This window comes from Rissa tridactyla, chromosome 15 (genome assembly GCF_028500815.1).
Source record: "Rissa tridactyla isolate bRisTri1 chromosome 15, bRisTri1.patW.cur.20221130, whole genome shotgun sequence".
NCBI classification, from domain to species: Eukaryota; Metazoa; Chordata; class Aves; order Charadriiformes; family Laridae; genus Rissa; species Rissa tridactyla.
Window position 1 is genome coordinate 10,539,623 of NC_071480.1, and position 25,215 is coordinate 10,564,837.

General features: G+C 39.3%; 1 protein-coding gene across 1 annotated transcript in view; it reads left to right on the top strand.

The window, feature by feature from the left end:
• ANKFN1 (ankyrin repeat and fibronectin type III domain containing 1) overlaps positions 1 to 25,215 on the top strand; it is a 126,787-nt gene that overhangs the window by 91,737 nt on the left and 9,835 nt on the right. Inside the window, exons 7-16 of the mRNA XM_054221745.1 lie at positions 921 to 1,018; positions 2,518 to 2,608; positions 6,415 to 6,522; positions 13,020 to 13,119; positions 14,274 to 14,406; positions 15,052 to 15,168; positions 18,930 to 19,145; positions 21,235 to 21,401; positions 22,836 to 22,986; positions 24,776 to 24,944. Of these exons, the coding sequence (XP_054077720.1) occupies positions 921 to 1,018; positions 2,518 to 2,608; positions 6,415 to 6,522; positions 13,020 to 13,119; positions 14,274 to 14,406; positions 15,052 to 15,168; positions 18,930 to 19,145; positions 21,235 to 21,401; positions 22,836 to 22,986; positions 24,776 to 24,944 (1,350 nt within the window). The remainder of the gene's footprint in view (positions 1 to 920; positions 1,019 to 2,517; positions 2,609 to 6,414; positions 6,523 to 13,019; positions 13,120 to 14,273; positions 14,407 to 15,051; positions 15,169 to 18,929; positions 19,146 to 21,234; positions 21,402 to 22,835; positions 22,987 to 24,775; positions 24,945 to 25,215) is intronic.

The window sequence follows — 25,215 nt, forward strand, 5'->3', positions numbered from 1 at the left end:
ATAAAGTATCAGTTCCCCACTTGCATATATTCTTTTACAAAAATAATCTAGTAGTTTTTCATGGTCTGTTTGATGCTATTTTACGTGCACATTCATTTTTGCAAGTACTGAGGAAGAGTACTGACAGAAGGACTACTTGTTCCATGACCATTTAAGCAGGAATATGAGTCACCTGTACAAGTTGATGAGAGCCCTTTGGTGAAGGTGCCCGTAGTAATTTAGGCTGCAGGACAGGTTGGTAGGGATGTGTCAGCCCAGCGCCACTTAATTCGCTTCAAAAGTGGATACAACTTAAGAGGTCCTTGTGGAGCTCTGTAATTTCAGCGACCACAGCAGAATCAAGCTTGGACAAGAGAGCCAGAACCCACTGACCCCAATGAAGAGACTCCAGTGAGTGTCAAATCTAGTCCAAGCAGGGTATTTCTATACAAATTAGCCAAGGCTGGTGATGAGAGGTTTATGGACCTGTGGAGCCCAAAGGACTCTCTGCCCATGCCCTACCTATGCACATCCAAGTGCAAAACAGCACTTTTTGTTGGTTTGAATGAATAAACTGCCACATGGCATTAGCAGGTCCAAATCCTCTACCTAATCTTTTCCACTACTTCTCTTTCTTTAAAAGGAAATTGTTTAAATGAGGGCAAATGTTGACTGAACGTAATTTGTATGGTAGTGTATTTTTAAGCATTCTTTCCTGAAAAGCTTTTGAGCGGTATTTTGTTTTTCTCTCTCATACACAGAGATATAATTTAATTATTGTGTGAAGTTTTGCTAAACATTATTGTTAAGTATGACCTTTAGTATCCACATGGAATGGAAAACAGCTAGGAGAAAAGTTAACCTGTGAGTGATTCAGGTACTTTGATTTCTTTGCCTGGACTGGTATCTGATTTGATTTTCTCCTGCTATTTATTTCCTAGTGGAATGGAGCTCTTCAGAAGACTTTTCTCCTTTGGTTGGTGAAAAAATTATGGATAATCTTCAGTCTTTGAGGTGCACCATCACAGGTCTCAGAACGGTAAGTGCCAAATGACTCACTTACTTAGATCTCGATGGCCCCTGCCGCCCCGGTGATACAAAGACACAGATAATTTGCGCCCATGCCTGTTGGTAATAACTGTAGAGCGCCTTTCTTCTAGCAACACATTCCAGTCATTGAGCATAATATGTCTGGTATCCATAATCCTAAAGTCACATAGGAATAGACAGACAGCATGAACTGCTTTAGAAGTTGTCATGCTTAGGGGAGATCAGAAAAGACCGGAGTGAAAGCTGCTGTTTTCTGGATCACAGGATAATCTTAGTGCAGATCAAAGGCTCGTAAAAGATCTAGTCCCAACTCTGATGACCGATAGCTAAAATAACACTTCTTTCTCTTCTACTTCTTCCAGGGACACACATGTTGATGGCAATAATTTTCAATTCTGTTATTTATTTTTGTATAAATGTTTTACACTGATAAGAACTGGGTCAGCGATGGAGAAAACTGATAAGCATTCATATGGATTCTTAAGCAGAATGATTTTGACCATGTGTCTGAAAGTCTTTTTCCTATAGGCTGTTCAGGATCATTTGTGCAAAAAAAAATTTAATTCACAAAATACTTGATGAAAATAAAGCTTGTTCAAAATACAACTGTTTCCACTGGAAACAACAATCCGGCATCCTCTGAGCTGAAGCCTTTCCACTGAATTCACTGCACACTGAATCAGGCTACAAACTTACAGTAGGGGGGGGATGCACGTGACCCTTGGCCAGTGCCCCAAAACACGGGCTCTCAAAATGAGAAAATTAACTTTAAAGAGTAAGCAATGGGCACAATATAAAATTATCTACATAGAATAGAAACAATATTCGTTATTTCTAGCCTTTTATATGAAGAAATCCTTGATTTGAAGCACACTGTCTTCCAGGGAGCTGAGACACAATATGCATTTACTGTTTCTCATTTTCTAACAACAAAACAAAGTAACTGTTCTTAAGTTAAAATCAAGCAAGCTTGTACAGTCACTTCCACAGGCAGAGAGCTTACTATGTGTTTGACTGTACTATCCAAAGTATATAACATATTTAAATTAGAAGTTAGACTTTCAGAAGTGCTCTCCATTGATCTAGATTTATGCATCAAAATCAGTGATAAAGATCTGACTGATTTCAGTGGCTGCCAAGCGAAGCTTCTTGCATTGCTGTGCTGGTAGAGAGACTCTCTTAAATACAACAGGAAAAAGGGGGGACCCTATTCCTGAAGTCTGATTGTAAGAGTTCCCAGGGTTTGGCCTTGGTAGAAGGGATTGCGGTTTGCCGGTTGGAATTGGTGTGTTCTGTTAACCCTCAGCAGATCAGCTGTCCTGAAATCTTTGTACTATGTTTCAATCTGTCATGGTGCATCAGTTGATGCTGCTGAAAGCTATTTAAGTTTTTCAAAGAAAGCATCTTTGGGAGAGACTGCTCTCCAGTTATTACAGCCAAGATTTTGAGTCAAGTGATAGTTTTGACTCCAGTTGTTTCCATTTGCAGGGCCAGAGGTATTATGTCCATGTTTCAGCATACAACATGAGAGGATGGGGACCTCCACGCAAATCTACTCCTGCATATGCTTCTCCTTCAAGTAAGTTGAGTTTGTCTACCCTCCTAATTTGATTAGTGATGCTGTTTTGTCAGAATTTCTACCTCTTCAAAGAACAGAAAAATATTCTGGAGTTCATGATTTAATTGCCAGTCATCCAGGAGTGAAATAAACAAATAAATAAAACTCAACGCCTTCTACCACCACCCCCAAAATAAGCAAAGTAATTATTTATGTATATTTATTTGTCTAATTTTTTATTCCTCTCCAGTCCTTTGACAGAACATTGTCATCTAGTCACTAAGACTTAAGAAAAATTAGAAATATTTTAATCTTTATTTCCCTTAATAGGGTTCTGCTATGTGGAACCTCATTAGTCAGTACATGAATGGATCAAAACCTGAATCTGAACTGCTAGAACTAAAACACTTACATGTATCGTACCTAATTTTGTATGTTCTGCCTTGTAGTATTATAGATCCCATTCACTGGACCATTCTCATAGCATCCTGTATGTAAAATACTCCAGTGTGGACACGTATGTTGATAGGATTTAGCTCATAAGCACTAAAATGTTCCAGACATGTCCAAAAGCCTTTCTTCCTTTTCAAACCAATGACAGGTTTTCTCAGACTCCATTAGGACTATGATTTTTTTATGTGTAATTTTTAGTCTTCTATAATCAAATTGTATTGTTAGTTGCTTTTCCAGAGTTGGTGTTCACCGTCAAACTGGCTCAGCATGTTACAGCTTCCCTTGCATTGATTAATGCAGTAAAGTGGGACTTCTAATTTTATTGCATTAGCACTTGTTTTTATTAGGCTAATGTAATAATTTAATAACCTTGCATGCTAATGTGAGAAAATAAAGAAAGATGTATCTAATCTCAGTAGTTGTACTGGAAAGGATTGGATAAATGAGGCTCTTGCAGTACCATTGTCCCATTTTCCTTCAATTTTGCTTTTGTTTACCCCAGAATAAAATCAGAACTAGGCTAAAAAAATATTCTCTTTGAGAACAAAAATATGCTACACTCGTGGGACAAAATTCTACTCTTGGCTATGTGGATAACTCACTACGATAGGGTTGTTTTGAGTAACTTAGTGACATGCAATTACCTTGACTATACCCAGGTGTAACTACACAGGATTTGGCCCCACAAACCAAAAATTTACATCAACTGAGAAACACACTCTTTTATAGTAGCTGCTAGTTATTCAGCTAAATATTCCCAAAGAACAGGACACTCCTGGCAAGACAGGTGGCACTTAAAAATGCAGCTTTGTATGATACGAATTTTAGCTTTTGGCATATGGCATTGTCTTCCCTGTCTATCTCTTGTCCACTGTTACTAACCTTCTGAAATCTGACAATATGTGCCAGTTCCAAAGCTTTTGGATGTGAGGGAAGTTCTCCTGCAGATTTCAGTGGATCAACACAAAAACTATGCAGAGAATTAAGTCCATTTCCCATGCCTAGTGTCTCGGGGATTCTGTGCTTTAGAGTAGCAGAAAGTCCTAGACTTGCTGGCATTAGGGCCACGTTGTCACGTGCTGCTGCTCAGAACTCAGCCAAGTCCTTGCTTCCACCAGGGAGAGCAGTACCATCCATGGGAGTACTACTGAAGTGCCTGGGACAATCATTGTGGGGGTGTTTCTCTGAAAGGCAGACAAGGTAGCAAAAGGAGTCTTTTGGATTTCTCTCTAGGAGAGCAGGAGCATCACTTGATATATATGGGATTTTTTGTGAGTTTATGGCAAAGAGAAATATTTCTTCAGGGCTCCATATCTATGTTTTCTTTGTTGGTGAACACAGAAGCGTTAGGCAGACTCGGCTTACTGTATACAGATACCGGGCAAGAACGTGGTATTTTCATTGGGTATCCTTAGCGACACATGCTTAAGTTTTACAGCAAGTGAGACCATCGGAGCCTAAATGTAAATTCTTTCATTAAGTAATACTAAGATCAGAATTTTAGCTCGAGAGTCAAGATGCTATTTACTGCTGCAGTTACTGGGGGCAGAGCTTCTTTATCCACACGACTGCCTTCACCACCGGTTTTGAAAACTAGCAGATTTGTGCTTGGCAAGGCGGCAGCAACCTGAAATTACACTAGTGTTGCATAACAAAATATGGCCCTAAGCTAAAAATTTAATGTGAATACATTAATACTCTCCAAGTTGTCTGTAACGGCAGCCAGAAGAATATGCAAGGGAAATGAAAGCTTCAGGGCTTAATCCTGATCCATTCCAATCCCAGAGCATCAAAGGTTAGTGACATCCTTGGAGATGCACCCATGCAGCATGACAGTGAATGCTTGCCACTGCCCTCCCATTTCCCCACAGACACAGTGGCAGCCTGGAATGTTGTGTCCAGCGTTGCACAGCCGGTCTGTGAAATCATAGTGGATAGTAACATTTCTAGGCTTACTCATTAGTATGTGAGAAGCTGGTCTGATTTCAATGTCATTTTTAAGGTAGTCAGCAATCTGAAGGCTCAGAAAGTTTGGAAGCCACTGGGACAGAGAAATCATGAGGTTGTTCAAAACTCTACCAGTTTGATGACACCAAAGCACTTTGAGATTGGTGAGTTCCAGTTGGTTCCTCTTGGCTGCTCACAAGAGATCTAAGAACTGGCCTCCCCACACAGAGCTATAAATGCAGCTGGCCCTTGATCTCCGCAAAAGCATAGAACATGCAGGACAGCCACTCCGCAGCTGTTACCATTGCCCACAGGCTATCAGCAGAGCAAATGTCTTCTCTTTCCATCCTTTCATAGGGCTTACTCTAGGTGCTGTACTAAATGGCAGCAAATATTTATTTATATCCTTGGAATAGTAAGCCTGTTGGAAGGAATGCTTGACGCCAAACTTGCACTAGAAACTAGATCTGTATATTTAGTGAGTGAGCAAACTGTTGGTGTCTGTGAATATGTACATGGCCTCTATGCCAGCAAGATGGAAGCAAGTCCCTCTTGCAGACAGATCTCTTAATAACTTGATCCACTTTGAGTCATGAAACTGCTGCAATACTTTTTTCTCATTATAATGAAAGTATGAAAGTAGTCAAGTCAGGAATTAAAAAGCTCCTCTCTGATACACACAGCTTCATCTCCTATTTGTGAGAAGATTGCCTGTTTTTTAAAATCAAGACTGAGATTGTAGCTAGCAGCAAATGGGTGAAAACCACGTCTTTTGTAGGTGGAAGGTATGTGTGACAGAAGCCGCAGCTTCTTGCCTCACGAGTGCAGTGCTGAGCAGACCGTAGACTCTAGGGCAGGAATTGCCGGCGTTTGTTCAGGCCTCTGCTGGGAGCAGATTTTCAGAAGCGATTTTACTCAGAGTATGTTTCTGTGGCTACACAGCTAGCTCTGGGTGTAGGAAGATGTTCATTCTCTGCTTTGCAATGGGTTTCCTATATAACTGTAGGAGAGGCGTTTATCCTCCTGATGTCTCAACAAAATGCAGAGGGAGCAGCAGTGTGACCTCAGCGAGGTGCTGTACCGTCAGGACGGTACAGGCTGAGAGCAGCCCTGACACTGCAGTAACAGAGGCCACTTACGTACCAAAGAGAAATAGCCGTTGTCTACTCAGTCGCTACAGGAGCTTCTAGGAGCTGATTGTGAACTCTTTGATAATAATCGTTACGATTAATTACCTCACAGGCACAAGGCAAAGGAAACTTATTGTACAAGTAATAACAGCAGACTTAGAAACAACTGCCATTTTTTCCTGCGTGCCCAGATGTAAAACTCCTCTAAAGCCAAGAAATATCAGAGGCAAGGAAATATTTTAAAACCTTCTCCTGCTCCTTTGTGTTTCATTTCTGTTTATTTCCTTTGTTCAATAGACTGGAAAGACTGCAGTGGAAGAGAACCTCGGCACAGGGGACACACTGAGGCCCTGGAACGTCTCCTTCAGCAGGTTCGAGCAGCTCATCAGCATTATAATTGCAGAGGTAAGTATAAATATCTATGTGGTAGGGCACCAGCTGAAGCCTCTGTGGCGCCTGTAATTTTAGCAGTTTTCTAACTAGGTCATACCTTCTCATTCATCAGGAAAAGAAAGATATTAATATTGGCCCATCTGGAATCACTTTAGCGCACTATCTTGCTCTTAACCCTTGAAATTAGTTGGATGGAAACATCTGAAAGCTAGAATGCACACAAGCACAGACACACCCTTTCTCCCTCTGTACCCTACACACCTATTGATTTGTTTTTTCCCACAAATTAGTTTCACACAGCATTCCACTAAAATGTTTCAAGGATCTCTCTTTTATTTTTTGATATAAAGAAATACTTTAGAGAGTTAACAACTGTTTTGGATCAAAAGAGGGGACGTGGCTGCCTCCAAATGGAAGACACTAAGTACTCTAGTGGATGTGATGCCAATCTATAATGAAAAATACTTGCACAATGCAGTGGGAAGATAAGATTGCTACATTTTCAAATAGACTGGATCAAAACTAGGAGAGAGTTCGAATCTCAGCCAGCTCTTTGCTCCTCATTCATGAGAAACAGACTGTGACTTTAATAGCTCAAGAGCCAAGGCAACAGCTTGGCATTCTTTTTAAAGCATATATAAAAACTCCTGTTCTATACGGGTTGTTGAAAAGTACTATTTATTTTCTTAAAATAAACTTCTAACTGGAATAATGCTTCATTGCAAAGGAACTTATTTTAAACTGAAAAGTTGAACTACCATGAAGTTTTCATTTTTCTTCACCTAGTATGACTGTTATGTCAAGCTGCATCAATTGATTTAAAATCATAGAAATACTTCGGGCTAAAATCATCTGGCTGAAATGGAAAGATGCGGCCTTTGTTCTTTACGTGCAAATATGTCACTGTCATGATGATCCACAGCCTGCCACAACCCATTGTAACCATAGCAACTTAAACTATTCAGCTATGTTGCTTGGAAAGGGAAAGGAGATAATGCAAGAAAATGTTGTTTCTCTAATTAAAATTCATACAAGCATTATCACTTGCAGGTGGTCTTGGTACTGAAAATACAGATGATGTAGTCTATCTCTTACATAGCTTTTTCATGCTATTAAATAAGTCTTTTTTCCTTTCTGAAGTTAGTGCACATCGCAGGTCTTTCAGGGCACCTTCCTAGTCAACAGGGAACAAGTGATGGAATATCTGAGAATATTCTCTGTATAAATTGTTTTACTGACATACCAGCCCAGAACAGAAGCAGTTATAAACAACATGCAGAAAATCCCTCCTTTTGAGAATCTGACACCAGTGCCTGGTTCTTATAAAATTCCACTGCTCCAGAAATTAACCCCAGTCTCAAAGTAAAGCACAGACAACTCTGTTGTTGATTTCCTAACTCCTTGTCCTTAAATAATAAATAACAGCAATATAGAAAATCTGTTTAGCTCAGACCATTTTCTTGCGTGTCTGAGAGAGGATGTGGGAGCTTACATGTGGCAGTACTACACTGGGGAGTCAGCTTGAGCAACACCCTTGCCTCCAACCAAATAAAAATCTCATAATTGCTTGTAATGCTAGCATTACACAGTAGTATATTTTGGATAAATCAGGATTGTAACATAATAGAAGAGCCTGCGGAATTTGCCTTAAATATATGACTGATGTCAGTCCCTTGTATTTCAGTAATTTGGTAGAGAGTCAAGACAAAGAGTTTGCAGAAAAAGTAAGAATTATGACATCACTGACTCTGAAATTTCATTCTGGTATTGATCAACCTTGGTGAAAACTAAGGATTTTGATCACGGATCTGAGATAAACTACTGTATGTGACCGAAAAGCCCAAATAATGGCTTTCACTTCATATAATACAGAGGCCTGAGCTAGATTCTTAATTAATGCAAATTAGCATGATTCGACTGACGTGGATAGAAGTCAGCATGGATATGCTGTTATACATAAGCTGAGGACCTGCCCAGGCATTTATCCGTTCTTTACCATGCTTCTCTTTACCACACTCTTCTTTGATTATACATTAATATTGCAACTTTTGTTTTCCTCATTTGTTTTAGAGATGTAGTAAATAGCTGCACATTGTTTGTAGAATATCCTTACATCTGCTTATAACCACTGATTTGCTGTGGTTTATAAATGAGAGCAGAACCAAGCTCTGCATGAATTAAAGCTAGGTGAAGACAAGAGACAGGACTCAAACCTGGGGTCTCCCCACCTTGGCTTTCCACTGATTCCTCTGCGGCACATGCCAGTCGTGCTGCTCAGGCTGCCTGAAGGAGAGTGGACGAGGAGTGCAAGGGAGGTGAAAAAACTGAGGGTAATCAATCTAAAAGGCCTGAGATTACTTGGATAACATAGGCAAAAGCCTCAGAATACAGAGGAGCAAGAAGAGCAAGGCTGTGTGCTACCGCTCCAGCGTGACCTGGGAGGGTTAAATTGCCCAGATTCCATGCAGATCTCTTGCCCAAGTCTGTTCATTCAGGCTTCGCACTGCAGCCTGCCTTTTGCCCTGTGCTTTGCATTTCAGAGGCTGAAGGAAACAAGCTTACAAAAATACCAGGAAGAATACATTGGAATGTACAGTGAGTTTAAGAGCTTTTGGAATTAGATCAGCTGTTGCTTTTGAACCTGCTCTGTGATATGATGAAATCTCCTAGGGAATTACTTAGGAAGCTTTGCTTTCATATGTTTAATCTTCTGGAAAACCCTGATGATTACAAACAACAGTCATCCATTTGTCTTCATAATACCATGCTACAGACTATCATAACTGAGTTACTACAATTGTATGTCCTGGCAACACTTCAAATGTATTTTTTAAGTATTTTTTTCTTGTAGATCATTCTTTCTAAACAATTCTGAGTGGATTAAGTAATTGTGGAATGCTTCATTAAGAAAGGAACCCAACTCTTCAGTAAAATGCTTACCAGATATTTTCTTTCTGAAATCTGGTTGAAATGTATTTCACTAGACAAGTCAGAGGTGAAATAAAAATGTTCTAATTGTAGTTTGATTCACAAGCAGAGCACATGGTTTTATTGCGTTTAACAAAGAGAAGGATCTCTGATTCCACAGGGTGTTTTAAATGTTTAGATTATAATTGTTTGTAAGAATATATAAAAGCAGGCTTCAGAACCAAGCCATAGCCTGAGAAGTTCAGGTAGGGAATTTAAGAAGTTACGGTTTCAGCTGTAGAGCCTGCCTTTGTAATCCAAAATATACTACCCAGTAATATGACTGTCATGCCAATAGCTTCTTCATGAGATACAGAATTTTCTTTTGAAAGACATCCCACCTGGAGGTGAGGTAATACAGAATCTATCGCTGTCTCAAGCTATTGAGGTGTCTGGCCACTATTTATGCCTGTAACTGCTGCGTGGAATTATGTCTCTGTGCTCATTATCCCAGTGTCAGTTGTCTGCACTGCTAAAAATGTGCAGCTTTCAACTGAGTTCGAATTTGTTTCCAGCTATCTGATGTATTTTCAAAACTCTAAACCCCATTTTATGCTCTCCACCAGGATCTCAGTATGATCTAGCTCACCTTCTGCTAATTTGTTTCCTTATTCAGGGTCACCCTAAATGATATTTAGCTGTTCCACAGGCTGGCTGATTTGTGGGGCTAAGATCTCAGATAATTTTGCACTGAGGTAATTCCATTTACCTCACATCTGCCCCACTTGAGTAGAGGCACCCGCTTGTCTAGTGATAGGACAAAGAATTCCAGATGATCTTCCTCCTCAGCGAAATGGCACGGCATAACAGACATTCCTCTAGAGCAGAGACCCCAGATGCATACTGGCAGCCTGAGTATGCAACTTTGTTCTCATTCTTCCACAACCAACTTATGTTGCTTGTAAGTATCTGCTCTATTTAAGTGAACTGCAAAAAAAAAAAACATTTATACATCTTCACTGAGACGAGAAAAACTGCTAATGTTGTAAATATACCTTTGTAGTTAATTGCCTACTTTGCCCCAGGTTTGAATGCTTCTGACGTAAAAATAATCACTGTAAGTTCTCTAATTTTGGCCACTATTTGTTTGCTCCTGAGCTTCTATTAAAAGAGCTCACAGCTCTATTGCTGTATCATTTACTAATATAAGCTTATTTTGTTGTAACTGGTGCTTTTCTATAAAGGTTACTCTATGTTATTTATTAGTTAATTAAATAAGAGAGACAGTTCAATTTCCCGTAGATCCAAATTATCCTCTAATCTCAGCTCCATGTTTTTTGGCTTCTAGACACACTACACTGTAAACCAAAAGCAAATAGCAATGTAGGAGAGTTTACAGTCTCCTTCTAGTTTTACATCATTTCTTTTGCTGTTGGCTTCTGCAAAGCTGTGGACTAAACCCAAACCACTGAATAGCCCAATAACATATATTGCACTTGTAATGTGCCCTCTTATTTTAATGCTGCAGTCTCTGGGTGTTTTATACAGAATTATGTTGCTTTGCCTTCAGCAATTTCCTCCTCCATTCCCTCCATCCTGAATATAAAAGAGAAAAAAAATGCATAATTAGAATGAAATTTATATTCCTAAATTGGTCTTAACCTTGGAAGAAGGAAACAGTAAGACAGGAGTTTTCATGTAGCATTTGGTTTACATTACTGTGATATACTGAAAAGAAGTTCACAGTAAAATAAAAATTACCAGAGGAGATATGGATAGAAAAACAAAGGAAAAGAAAACAAAGATCAGTTGCATCAAAGGAGCAGTCATGGATTTGGATGAGTGTTAAAACTAAACTGAACAGCGCGTTGGAGAACATGCCATGGGGAACAAGTTTGCACTGGAAAGACAATGGATTTGATGACCTAATAAGTCTCATACATCTGAATTGTATGATTTCACCCCCAATAGAACCTTGTTCTCTTTGTACTTGCTGTTCAGCAGAGTGGTAATTATTGCTAACAATGTGTCTTCTTTCTGTGGTTTTCAATGTGCAAATTATGGTGCAAATTTATTCATCATTTAAAAATATGTTGAGCACTTCCCCAGATGGGGTTTTGACAAGAGCAAATTTAGATGTTCTTTAAATGTTCAAACTTAGAACTCACTAAGGAGATACAGTCAGACACCTCCTATTCTGCACTGGAGGTAAGTGGGAAATATGTTCCTCTGCAAACACCTAAGCAGACGGATTAGCAGCTTTCAACAAATAGTTCTTCATGAGTCATATTTTTCCCCCACTGGGGAAGGGTGTCCCACAAAGCGTTTCACGCCTCAGTCTGGATGGGTATCCAGGCTTCATCCAAATAAACAGTCAGATTGTGGAAAACTGAGATCTAGTTTCACAGTTACGTTTTTCTTTTTGTCGTTCTTTCCAGATCACAGTAAATATCTGAAGAATTAATTCTTTTTTAAAATTAAATGTTTCTGCTGTTTCTTGTACAACAGCATTAAACAGGAAGGATATGGCAAAAGGCAATGCAAAAAAAAACCCCAACCCAAACAGTTTTAAACTCATGTTCCTTTTAAATGCCATACGTGGACAACAACTGACAACACATTACACAATCCTGCGTGTCCCTCACCGCCATCTATTGGCATTCCCTCTAAAATCCACTTACAGGTACACAGCTGGACACAGCTGTTTCACACTGTGTCACAGAGCTCACGAGTTTTTTCTTTGGCTTACAAGGAAACTCAGGCCATGCATGGAAGAAGGAAAGACATAAAGTCAAATTCACAAAAGTGGAAAATAATACAATGTATCAACATTTAGCCACATTTTTTAGAATACTGGGCAAATATTGGAAGTTATAAAATTCTTCTATTGAAAGAGCCGGTCCAGAGATCCTTGCGGGCACACAGCAGGTCTCAGCTTTGACATGAAGTGAGCAAATGAGTTAAACACCTCTTCCTTGGATTCCAGATTACTAGGGAGCAAATGTAACTGTGAAAGCTCTGAAGCAATACAGGTGGGTAGAAATTGCTGTGATGGGGAAAAAAAAAATCCAAACAAAAGCACATGCATGTAATGGGATACAGAGAAAGATGAGGGTCCGTCTAGTTGTTTCCTTAAAGCTTTTACTTAGGTTAGACTGGCGATGCTGTGATGTTAGTGATTGCCACAGCACCAAATATTCAGTTCTTAGAAGCTTAAGCTATATATGGACAGAAACTGAGGAAGTACAACACCCTAAAATGTTGACGGATGGTTCAAATCTCTTCTTGGGTTTCTGAGACCACTTGCAAATTTCACATCCATTCTGAATGAAGAGTACAAAGTACTGGTTCAAGCTACACTTTGCTTAGAGCAAAACATTTTTTACCAAGTCTGAGTGCTGCAAGTCAGAAAATTGTTTGCTGTTGCATATTACTAAGACAATGGAAATATGAGCAAAAAGTTGTATTTGAGCATGTTTCTAAATGTTGTCTTTTGAAAGGAATATAGTGGGCACTGACTGAAATTTAGTATTGTGGTTTGAGAGACAAAGGTTCCGAAATTTAAGTGTTGGGTTTGGTTTGCTTTTTATTTTCCATTTTAGAAAGTTCTAAATTACAGAATGCTGGTCGCAAGCAATCCGTTTCCAGAAGCCTGAAGCACCTTTTCCATTCGTCAAACAAGTTTGTGAAGACTCTGAAACGGTTTGTCATTCATCTTATCTCCCAGCCATTCTGAGCTTTAGCTAGCAGTTCTTGCTCTTTTGTAATAGTGAAAAGCACCCGATTCCACCCCTAATGAAACAGGAATCAATTGGAATGAACCTGGTAAAACCGCATGCATGTAAGACTGGTGCAGCCGATGGGAAAATAATGCTCCAGTTCCTACTGAAATCAATAGAACCTTTTAATTGTTACTGTTGGAAATGGATTTGAATTGTAACAGAGTGAAATATTTTGTGCAAATACAAAGTGCAGTTACTGAGGTATTTTGGAAGTACTGCCTCTATTGTTACTTAGTAATGAAACTATGGTATTTATTTCATTCATAATATAAAATGCAGAGCTCGGATAACGTTTTAACAGCCCATTGGCAACACGCAACTCATCTAGAATTCCCTAACATCTTTAGCTAGGTTTGCAACCCAGTGTGACCCAAACAACCCTCAGCCTTGATAATTTGTTTTAGCAAATGGAAGTTGCTTATGCTGGATTATTTCTTCTTGCATTGCCAGGAGTGTTCGGTTTGCTTTTTCTTCTTTGTATTTTGATAAAAATTTGGTTCTTTCAGAAGAGCTCTCTAGAGTCTTTAAATTCCGTAGAGCAACTACTTAACGTGTGTAACTAATTGCAAGGGTAAATATTGAAAGGAATGATCTCTATAAACAGTTTTGCAGATATGCTGGCCAAATTACACTCAATTACACTAATGTAAATCCATAACAACCCACCTGATTTCAATTGAGTTACTTCAGATTTACTCTGAAGTAAACGAGGGCAGAACTAAGTCCATTAATGATAAAAAGTTTTAGTAAAATTTCTGATTTCTAAGGGGCACAAAGCCTCCATTGTCTACTGTTTACTCTGGAAAAATTCTTATTTAAAACTGATGTCAGTGGCTTGAACAGATTTGTAATTTCTTAGATTCCTGTAGTCTCACGTCATCTAAAGTGATAAGCTTCCCAAATATTTTTCAGAATTCACTGGCTGAAGTTGCATGATCTATATAACACAGGAGTTAAGACCACATGATCCAATTTGTCTCCTCAGAATTTAACGTCTATGATTCTTTGACTAAAATTTGGCATGGATGTGAATAAAAATGAAAGGTGTGTGACGATGTTTCCTTCTTTCTTTAGGGGACTCTACTTATCTGTTATATTTTTTTACAAAGACAATTTATTAGTAACCAATGAAGATCATATCCCAATTGTGGAAATTGATGACTCTCACAGTAGTTCAGTTATGCAGGATTTCCTGTGGTTCACAAAGGTAATGGGAGCCTAATTTCATATCTTGCTTCTAGAAATTTGTTGCTAGCAATGCACAGGCCTTAGCTCATCATTCTGAGTATATGAAATGATGTCATTAAAAAGCTAAATGCTGAAGTGCTTTACCTTCCACTCAGGTTAAAATGCAATTTTCACAAACCATTTATGTGGGTTAAATTCTGACCGGGTCACTGACAGGGGCACAATTAACTCTTTTAAATGCATGATCCTATATAAGTGATTGCTGCTTGGCTACATAAAGGTTTTATGAAAAATTAGAGGAAGACCCTAAAGAAATAACAGAAGTTTAAAAGTTGATATTACGTTTATGCCATCATTCAAGATATCTTCACATTATTTTTATACCCCAAAGAACAGTAAATCAATTTTACACCCCAAAGAACAGTAAATCAATTTTACACAATAGTCCAAAAAGCAATTTAAATAGTTGCATGATGTTTACAGAACAACTCCTGTGTCTGATTCAGTGTGTTTCGTGTTTATCTAGGCAACTCATTGCCATCCGCAGAAGCTCAAAATGAGCAATATCGCCTGATTTTTCCAAGTTCCAAAATGCTTTTAGTTTCATTTCTGCTTTTGTAAGTGCTGAGAATAAAAACTGATTGAACTGGATATATTTTTGCAGTTGTCTTGCATGTGGGATGATATCAGATGGCTAAGGCAGAATATGTCTATATCCGTGTCCTCATCAACAGCACTTCAAGCCAGGCAAAAGATGCTTTCAGCAGCAGCACAGCTACAGGTTGGTTGGATTGCATGTTTCTTGCTATTAACTTAGTGACTTTGGGATCTCTAAGGGATAGTACTGCCAGCTGTCCTATGGTTCACCACTCCCCACTGGCCTGTTCTTTGGAGCAGCATTATCATCGACAATGAAATGTGCCATGGAGCCTCTCTTGCCAGCTGGAAGGAAGGAGTTACATTAAAAGTAGAGTGGGAGAAAGAAAGGAAAGAAATAATAGTGGCAGATGAAGAAACAAACAGATATGAACCAGCAAATAATGACCACAGCTAAGCCTGTAGGTTTGCAGATTGGGAATTCAAGAGTTATAATCCTAGTATTTGCTGCTCAAAAGCCTCTTAGAAGGCCTAGTCATTATTAATTATTAATATATTAACGAAGCATTTAAACTCTGGGCAAGATGTAGCACTCCCTTGTGCTATATGGGACCCTGCAGCAGTAGGTAGCTTCTGTCCCTGTCAGGAAGGACAAGTCGAGTGCTGAAGTTGCCAAAATAGTAGTCTTGATTCACCCATGGCTTACAAACTGCTCAAGTGCAGCTTCTAGGGCAGAACTACCCTGTTTAACAAACAGGATGGCTAGGGTGCTGTGGATTGTCAGCGGGGAAATAAAAATGAATCTTTCATTAAGTTCTTAATTAAGCTGCCAAAATTTTTAAGGTGAAATATACCTTTGTGCAGAGAAGCAGTCAGAGACCTATTTAGACCCTTAAAAACAGAGACTAAGAGAGATTAAGTGGTGCACAGATCTTGTGCTGACCCCTCAGCACAGTGGTTGAGCACAGCAGCACTAGAGGCACTATTCATACCAAGTTAAGGCATCGCAGGGATGCTCAGGATGGTTCCATTCCAACCTGAGCTACAGATACAACCTGAGCGGTACCGAACAGGTTGCTCAATCCTTCTGTGTCTCGACCCACTATTTGTTATGCAGCTAGTAATCCCACATTCTTCACAGAACATCTTGACATTTATCGTAAAGCTTTTGAAGAATGGCTTTCGTGTTAACATCAAATCTCTGGCTGGAAAGCAGACACTTTCATGAAATATTTATTTTTGCAGGAAAATACATTTTCAAACAAATTTGTGCATGATTCTTACAGAAAAAGTATATCCAGGCCTCACTTTCTCCTGCCTTTTGTTTGAATGAAGTCACCAAAGCTTCCCAGAAAAATGTATGGTAAAGTCATGGAATTAATGAAGATCTTCATATTGCTTGGCTCATGTATTAGCCATTCGGCCATCCCTCTTATTGCCAGTCAATGCAATAAGCCAGGTTTTATAGCAGCTATGAGAGCCAGACACTTTGTGGCCATTATTAAGAATATCCATGTGGGGTTTGTTTTACATCTTCTGGCAAAGCATGCTGTACAGGAGAGTAGCCTTCCTGGGCAACCACCTGTCTTGACTGATTTCCCCAAAGTATCCCGAAACATATGGAATGCCAGCCTGCTGTACCTTTATTGGAGGACCACCTGTGCTAAGCAGCAGCTGCTTGTCAGTCCTTTGAGCTGTCACTAGAGAAAGTTTTAACTAGATCTGCTGAATGTTCCCTCTGGTGTGGTTAGCTCAGCTTAAGTAGCACGTATTCCTTTGGTTAGCTCAGTTCCATTCCCTCCCTGTGCAGATTGCCTTTAACAGAGCATTGCTAGTATGCACGGATTGCGCTTCGAGATAACCAAGATTCCTAGTACTTTGTGGTATTATTTGCTACCAAAGATGTTAAGAGCAGAGCTCGAAGCACAGAGATACAGCAAATGTGTCCATGTGGTATATCGCTCTGTTGAATTTCTGGCAAATTTATTGGCCTTAACGTTTGTTCTGTTAGCTTGGTCCCCTGATGAACACCAGGATTGTCACAGATCTGCCAACCTCTAACGGTGTGTGGCCTAATGGGATCCACCAATGGAAGGATCTCAATAAAGTTTATATGGCTGAATACATTTTATTGAGGCAGTTAATAGACTGACTCCACAGGAATTTAGGACAGAATGGAAAAGATCAGTGACAACACAGCTGCTAAGGCACTAGATCAGTAGATTCAGAGACAACAGGGACTGTAATTTTGCCTGTTGTTACCACCAGACAACTAAAGCAAACAAAACACGAGTGACGGGGTGCCAAGCAAAGCAGGCACAAAACTTCTTTAGTATATGAATGAGCCAGATATTCATATTAGTAGGCACCCTACTCTCTGTGCCGGAATGCCACTCGGAATATATGGTCTGTGACAGTAAAGAACTATTTGTCTTCATCTAGGCATATTCAGATGTTGCAGTGATTAACATGACAACTAGATGGCTAACATCTACCTGCAATGATTTGTCCCACCTGTGGACACATGGATTAATACAAAATGTATCCTCAAGAAACCCAGTGTTAATCAGCTATGGAGGCAGAACGGTTAAAAACAGAAGAGGGAAGGTGCTATACAGACATCAGCAGTATGCACTGGGGAGGGATGCATAAAGCTAAAGTAGCTGAATTCTGACACACAAAGGGCAGTCACTGTACTCACTACCTAAAGTTTATAAACAAATTAATAATACAGTTTATAAGTAAATATTGCCTGCTAAGTACAGATAAATAAATTCAGGATAGTCTATCCATTTACAGTGTCATTAATTTCATGTACAGCACTTCTTTAAACACACAATGTGCTACATTGTGAACTCAAGTTTTCATTTTAAACTACCCCCATCTCTATCCAGCTTACTGTAGATCTCTTGAAAAGTCGCAAAGTAATGAGCATATTTTAAATGTTAGGCATTTTTCTTTAAGACATCTGGGAATCTCTTCAGTGGCTGGTCACTGGATTGAGTGTGTTTGCACCTATAAGCAGATGCCTTACTGTGTGAGGAAAGGGATTTTGACCAAAATATGTATTTTATGTGGAGTCTTTTAAAATTACTTTTCTTTAATCCTCACATATTTTCCTGGAGAGCTTTGCCCTGGTAGTTTGTTAGTTTCTGCCGGTTTTGTCTAGCACATTCTTGGTATCTGAAGTAAAAGGAAAAGGGTCCGCGTCTCTTCAAATTCCTCTGTGTTCTTTCACAAACACACCCCGCAGTTTAGCTCCAGAATTATTTACATTCAACACAGATACGAGGGCCTCTTGCTTTTGTTGCTGAAAATAATCTGAATCATTTTAAAACAGAGACCAGAAAATGGAGATTATATTTAATGACCCTACCAGAAAACATTTGAAGTGTCCGATATAAATTATTTGGGGATAGAGAAAGAATTTTTTATCATCTCTGATATTTGGTTATGGGGAGTTGAAGATAAGTACCTAGCTCTTCAGTAAATTCATATCAGCAGGGCTTCATTGATACCAAAGGAATCACCGCTAGACTAACACTGAGTGCTTTTGAAAACTGCATCCTTTATATTTACATGACAGGGCAAAAATAGGAAGCTCTGTCAAATAAGTGAATTACTTTGCAGTGTTTCCTTTTACGAAGGCATTGGGTCCTAATAGCCTTTCTGATGTTCTCCATTAAATGTTGGACTAAACGCTGATGGACCAAATACATCAGAGGATCCACAATTCAATCCAGAAACACAACGTAGGGAAGAACTTTTCCTGTTGCCACTGAGTGATATGACTGTAGGGCACGGGTTTGAGAAACACCGTGTGTCTATAGTGTTTATTGAAGTTAACAGGACCGAGGTCAGTGAGCACAAAGTTAAATTTCAAAAAATACCACTCTCCTGATATGAGATAAATAACTTTCATTTTATAATTTGCTTGTTTTCTAGAATTTGCTGGGAACTCACAACTTAGGCAGAGTTTTTTATGAGCCAATCAAGGATCGACATGGCAATATGCTGATAGTTACTATAAGAGAAGTGGAGAGTCTTTATTCATTTTTTAATGGCAAATGGATGCAGGTATCCAAACTACAAAGCCAGAGGAAATCCCTTTCAACTCCAGAGGAGCCAACAGCATTAGACATCTTGCTTATAACTATCCAGGTAGTGCTTTGCTTCTCTTACTGTATGTTATTTGCTTTTGTAAAGCCTGTGCCAGAGCCCTGATTTTTGGAAGAGTCTTGTAGAATTTTAGGCCTTAATCCAGTGCCCAATAAAATTAATGGCAAGGCTCCCATTGAAAGCAAAGACTTGTATTACTTCCAGTGGGTCTGGGATCAGATCCTTAATATGTAAAATATCCATGAGATTCTAAAGAAATTACTTCAAAGTCCTAGCAGAGAATAGTAGAGTTTCTATCAGTTTCGGGAAACCATGCTATAGAATTCTGTAGCAAGGGATATAAAAACCTTTAAAATTCTCTGGGATGTTCTTAAGCACCTATACAGACACTTACAATTTCTACACTCCATAAGATTTTTCCATCCAGCCTTGAACACTAAATCTAGATTTAAAACTTTACTGTTCTACTTAATAAACTTGTTCTGTGGGGTTCCTTGGAGCCTGGTATAGTTGCTAAAGAATTCTTTACTGACCATAACCCTCCTTTAATTTCTGCTGAAGAAGAACCTAGACTTCACAATTAGAAAAATACCAAGGTAAGGACTGCCCTTCGAAGTTGCTTCGCATAGTCAGTTCAGTTAGCACGGAGTGCCATGGGTTTTCAGCCCTTCAAGAATCAGGGAATCTGTAAAGTCGTGTTAAACATAGATAGTTCACGTAAAGATTAAGACATGTTTTCTGTCGGTAACAGCAGCCTATTTCTCAAAAAATGTCAGTAGCCGATCTCTCTAAAACTCAGTTGCGTAGTTACCCAAGACACTACAAGACAAATCATTGTCTTAGTCCCTTCTTTAGTAGCCTCAACTAGACGATGACTGCTGTGGTTCAATTTTGAATCAGAGGCACTTTCTTGGGCAGAGACTGTGCTTTTCGTACCGGAAACTGACAGGCAATCAAAATATACATTACCAGGTCTAAGAAACATTAAAAAATTTCCAAAAGACAATAAAACTCACCTGATCTATGTTAGATTTAATGTATTAAAATGTGTTAAAGGTGTAGAAAAATGTCAATCTGGGCAAAAGTTTTATATTAGGAAACCCAAAATGCAGGCCTGATCAGATTTCCACAGAGATCCTAGTGGAAAAAATGTTCCCCTAATGGTTTACACATTCCTATCTAATGCCCACCCTTTCTTGTATTACTTGTTTAATCATCGAATGGGTATTTTGTTCATGAAGTGCTTGTGAAAATGAGGGTCTAATTGCATTGGTCAGAGCCAAGCATAGCACTGGCAGATAATTTGATGGTTCCAAGAGGAAAGGCATAAGGCCAGGCGTCTTAATCCTCACCCATTGCAGAAGCACACGTTTCTCAGGATGGCAGCAGACATCATTTTTAGGGCAGTTTTGGGGGACTGCTATACATAGCCTTAAAAATGTCTCCTGGCTTCAGCAAATGCGCCATCATTAATTCCTTCAAAGCTCTATCTGTTGATAAAGTCATTTGTTCAGAAAACACAGCCATTAATTAAACTTTGCAAACCCCCAGCCCCCCCGCTCACAGAGATCTTCCTGTTGACAGCAGGTGATACAGAACAGGTTTTCGAGCGATGTCAGCTGTGACTCCACATGCATTTCTTTGGTGACAGCACTGGCTTATGCAGCACAGGTCATAGTTTTTTCCCAATGCTGCTCTGCTCCAAACGTGACCCAGGGAACCGCTCTGGCTGAAAAATGACTGCTCCTTCTCCTGAGTTGCTTTTCAGCTGAATCAGTTCCCTGACCCAGCTCGCTGCTGAAATGATCAGACAGGAGTGCGGAGCTGGGTGTTATTTAAGCTAGTCTAAATACTACAGCTGTAGAAGATCAAAACCGCTGTTTTTTTAAAGCCAGTTCCTGTATGACGTGGAGAGCTTAGAGAACCTGTGTATGGCTTTAAGTAAAAAGTTATCCAAGTGCATCCAAACTACCAGAGATTATTTATATGCTTAAGCATGTGCTTAAATGCTTTGTGAATTGGGAACACTGTTGAAACAAAAAGACGGCTGTAAAAACATTTGTTGCTTTTTGATCCCAAACTCTTCCGCTTATGTGGAAAAAAAAAAAGAGATTTTTATGTCTTAAAACAGGACATACTTTCCTATCACAAACGAAGTCAGCAACGCCTCCCTCCCGGCTTGTATCTGGGTTACCTTAAACTCTGCAGTTCTGTGGATCAAATCAAAGTGCTTGTGTTGCAGAAGTTGCCTAATGTCCTGTGTCACGTTAAAATCCGAGACAACAGCAATGTCTCCAAGTAAGTGAATATATACACATTTACACACACGCATGTAGAGAGAGAACATTTGATTTAAGTTTGAAACAACTGAAAAAAATTAAATGCTAAGGCAATTTTGCCTTTGCAAAATTGTAGCTGCCAGCAAAGTTTGGCTCAGGTGTGTGCCATCACAGAGAGCAGCGCAGAACAAAACAGGTGTCCCTGCGTCTTTCCAGCAATCTGAAGGCCTATCCGGAACACATACACGTGAGCCCGTTGACTTCTAAGGACAGTAGTCTCTGGTCGCTCAAATTCTGCACAGTGGTAATGATCTTCCATATATCTGTCAGGAAGATCATAGCCTGCAGCCCTGATTCAGCCTCCAGTGAATTCAATGTCAACCTTTCCATTGATTTTCACAGCCCATGGGGTGTTGGAGCTGGTGATTTTTCTGTTTATTCTTTTGTGTAATATCTGGTTTCTTGCTCTAATCCACAGCAAACATACAGCAATTGAAAACACCTATTCAGACAAATGCTATCAGCCACTCAGCGGCTCTGCTCTGGCAAAGCCATTTTCCCCTTTGTCCATTGCTTCCCTTATCTATTGGGCAAGTGCACTTCTCTGGACTGCCTGGTCCCTGCCTAGCGGGCAACACATTTTATTGGCTTTTTTCTGGAGCTTTTTAATCCCATATCGTTTCAGAAGCCAGCTGACAATTTTGCATGAGGAAAAAGGAACTGGATCAATATGGATAACAAGGATACCCAGAATGTAATAGTTAATACTAACAAAAATTTTGGAACCACTATAAAGCCTAGTGCTTCAGAGTTTATAACACTCTCTGACTCTTGAAGTTTAAGATCAGCTCTTTATTTAGGAGCAAATTGTACCACATCTATTACTTGTCTTGTAGTGGGGTTTCCTGTCCTTTTTTTCTTGAACGTTTGGTGCTGGCTGCTTTTCAAGCCTGAATACTGGGCAGGGTGAATTAAGGATTTGATCCAGAAAGATGATTCCCATGTTTATCAGGTCTAGAATGGATATATGTTGAACAAATCAGGAAGTTCTTTGGCTCCAGTGAGTACAATGGAGTCTGTCACAGAAATTAACCTTCCTGCTAATTGCCGCTGTTGTCATTTCCCAACCATGCTTTTTAAAATATTGTGGTAGATAGGGAATTAAGTATGTGAAAAATAAAACCTGGAGTGAGAAGCCTTAGTGAAATATTTCAAAGGCAGTTGGACTTTCAGAGGTTTGCAAGGAATGTTCAGCCTCACGTACATGTGCTAGAAAAATTAAACTTTTCAAAGTTAGATTTTTAACCACAAACAATCAAGATTGCGCAAGTTTAGAATGTTTTGCTATATGAGAATGAAACTATCAACAGATCCCAAATGCACATACACTGAATTCCTGCTTGTGCACTGAACTTTTGTTATATTTCTAATTTTAACTTGACTCAACATACAGAGATGAGTGGGAATGGATCCAAACACTTTCTGGCTCAGAATCTGTGGAAAGTATGGATCATACTTCAGACTGCCCTACTCAATTGTTCTTGTATGAGCTCCAGATGGCAGTGAAAGCTCTCCTTAAACAGATCAATCTACCTCTGCATCAGGTATTTTCCTTTGTGGTATTTATCACCTTTTAAAAAACTGATTCTGAAGAACACAACTAAAAGCTACAAACTGTGTAACTTGCAAGTAGGGATTAAATGTTACGGTTGCAAGAAAAGAAAAGCAGAGAAGTTTTATATTCCATTATTCTAAGTGTGCGTGGGGGGGGGAACATCTTCAATAAAAGTTATTTTCCTGGATATTTGAACATATAAGGATTAAGAGACAAATTTTCAATAAGCTTTTATTTTTGCTTCTGTTAGCATATTTGTGCAACTTCAGGCAGGTGCAAATAAGCATTTTTGCAAGAAACTAGTAGCTATGAGCACCTTTACCCAGCTGGTGAAGAAACAGGTATTTTTCCAGGGAAGCAGGGCAATTGACTGTTCTTTTGGAGGTAATAGTGAGGGTGTATGAAAAGCCTGCTGAAGACACAGCGTTTTGCTATTCTTTTACACACAGATAAACATAGCACTTCTAAAACGCATAGTTCCAGACCTCCAGATTGCTGTGGGTGAGGAGAGGTATCTGGCTTCTGGCTTTACATTCAGGTACAAGAAATGCATATGTGAATAAATAAAGAAGTCAGGGAGGATAATCTACGATGTGAAAGATCCATGAAAAAATAAGCTAAGGAGTTTGTTTCTTGTTTACATGAATTCGATTTTATTTTGGTCTATAAGGGTAAAGAGGGCTTAAAGTAGAAGTAAATCATCTTTATACTCACTTCAAGGTCTGTTTGTGCAGCTAGGAAGATGTGGCCTTAAAATAAATTAATCTGGTTCTCCATTTCTTGATTTTGAAAGGTTTAGGCTTTGCTTTTAAAAAGGAATCCATCAGTGCAGCACCTTCTAGCCTGGGAAGAGCCAAGTAAGACTCAAGTAAATCCAAAATTAAGACAGATGGTGTGCTGCCTTGTGGTCAGTCACTCTAATTCAATAGGGCTCTGTACAGGTCTCGAAGCTAGTGTATTTTCTTGGACGTTACAGCTTTTGTGCATCTTTTCCTTTTTTTTTTTTTTTAGAGCTAGGGACTAAAATATGTAAATCACTGTGCAATATGTTCCTTAGGCTGCACTTCAGCCAAGCATTTAAACTCAACTATTGTGCATGAGAAATAGACATAAACATGACCTTGCAGTTAAACACAGTTGTAAATGTTTTGATGACTCGGGACCAAACTTCTATGTGAGTGAATTGAATTTTTAATTCTACAGATTTCTTTATGTATTTTCATTATTTTTTGTGGTAAACAGAATCATGGACCGTGCATACCCAGGGTAAAACGCAGTGCTGCACACAGCAGCCCTACAGCAGCCCCAGGCCAACTCCTGTGTGTGCCATTTTCTCTTGCTGCAGCACTTGTTAAACCTTTTCAGTGCTGTGCTGAGGGAGAGCTGCATATTTCTCTTAACCAACCCTAAATTGAATCTTAAAGGTTTTTAATTGAATCCATTTTCATGTTTTCACATAATTATGCAATCATAATCTTGAAAAGCACATGGCATGTGATCATTTTCTGCCTAATAAGAAACATAAATGTTGTTTTCAGGGGGGCTGTGCCTGTGTGTGTTGTTTTAATGTGGAACATTGCAGCTTTAAATCTTTATTTTATGTAGTGACATGAACCCACATTTAGGGCTCCCCCCCCAAATATTTATGTTTTATAAAAATTCCGAGCTTGATGTTGTGCAAATTTTCTTTAATGTTTTATATCATTTGGGGTGTTGTTTATATAAGTGCCATGTTGTAATTCTCTCCTATTTCTTCCCCCGCGCGTGTCCCTCTACAGGCTAAGCACTTCCGTCTGTATACACAGGAGGTGTTGGAACTGGGTCACAATGTCTCCTTTCTTCTCCTGCTCCCCGCCTCAGACGACGTCTGCACTGCCCCAGGACAGAATAATCCTTACACCCCACACTCAGGATTTCTTAACCTCCCTCTTCAGATGTTTGAACTCGGTATAGTAGCTTGCTTCACCTAGAAATATTAACCCAGTCTCCTTATAATAAAATCACAAAGTTGTATCTGTTTTCCTCCTTGTCCCAGTGGAGAGTCAATAAATCACATGATGGCTTTGGCAACAACACTACCTATAACTGTGTACAAGTTATAGAGGGAGCAGAGCGGTTAAAGCATATACTGTAGCAATCGTTATTGAAATGCAAAGCATAGAGCAAAGCCCACAGTTATCCAGTATGTGTCTATAAGCTTATTTGGAAGATGATGTTC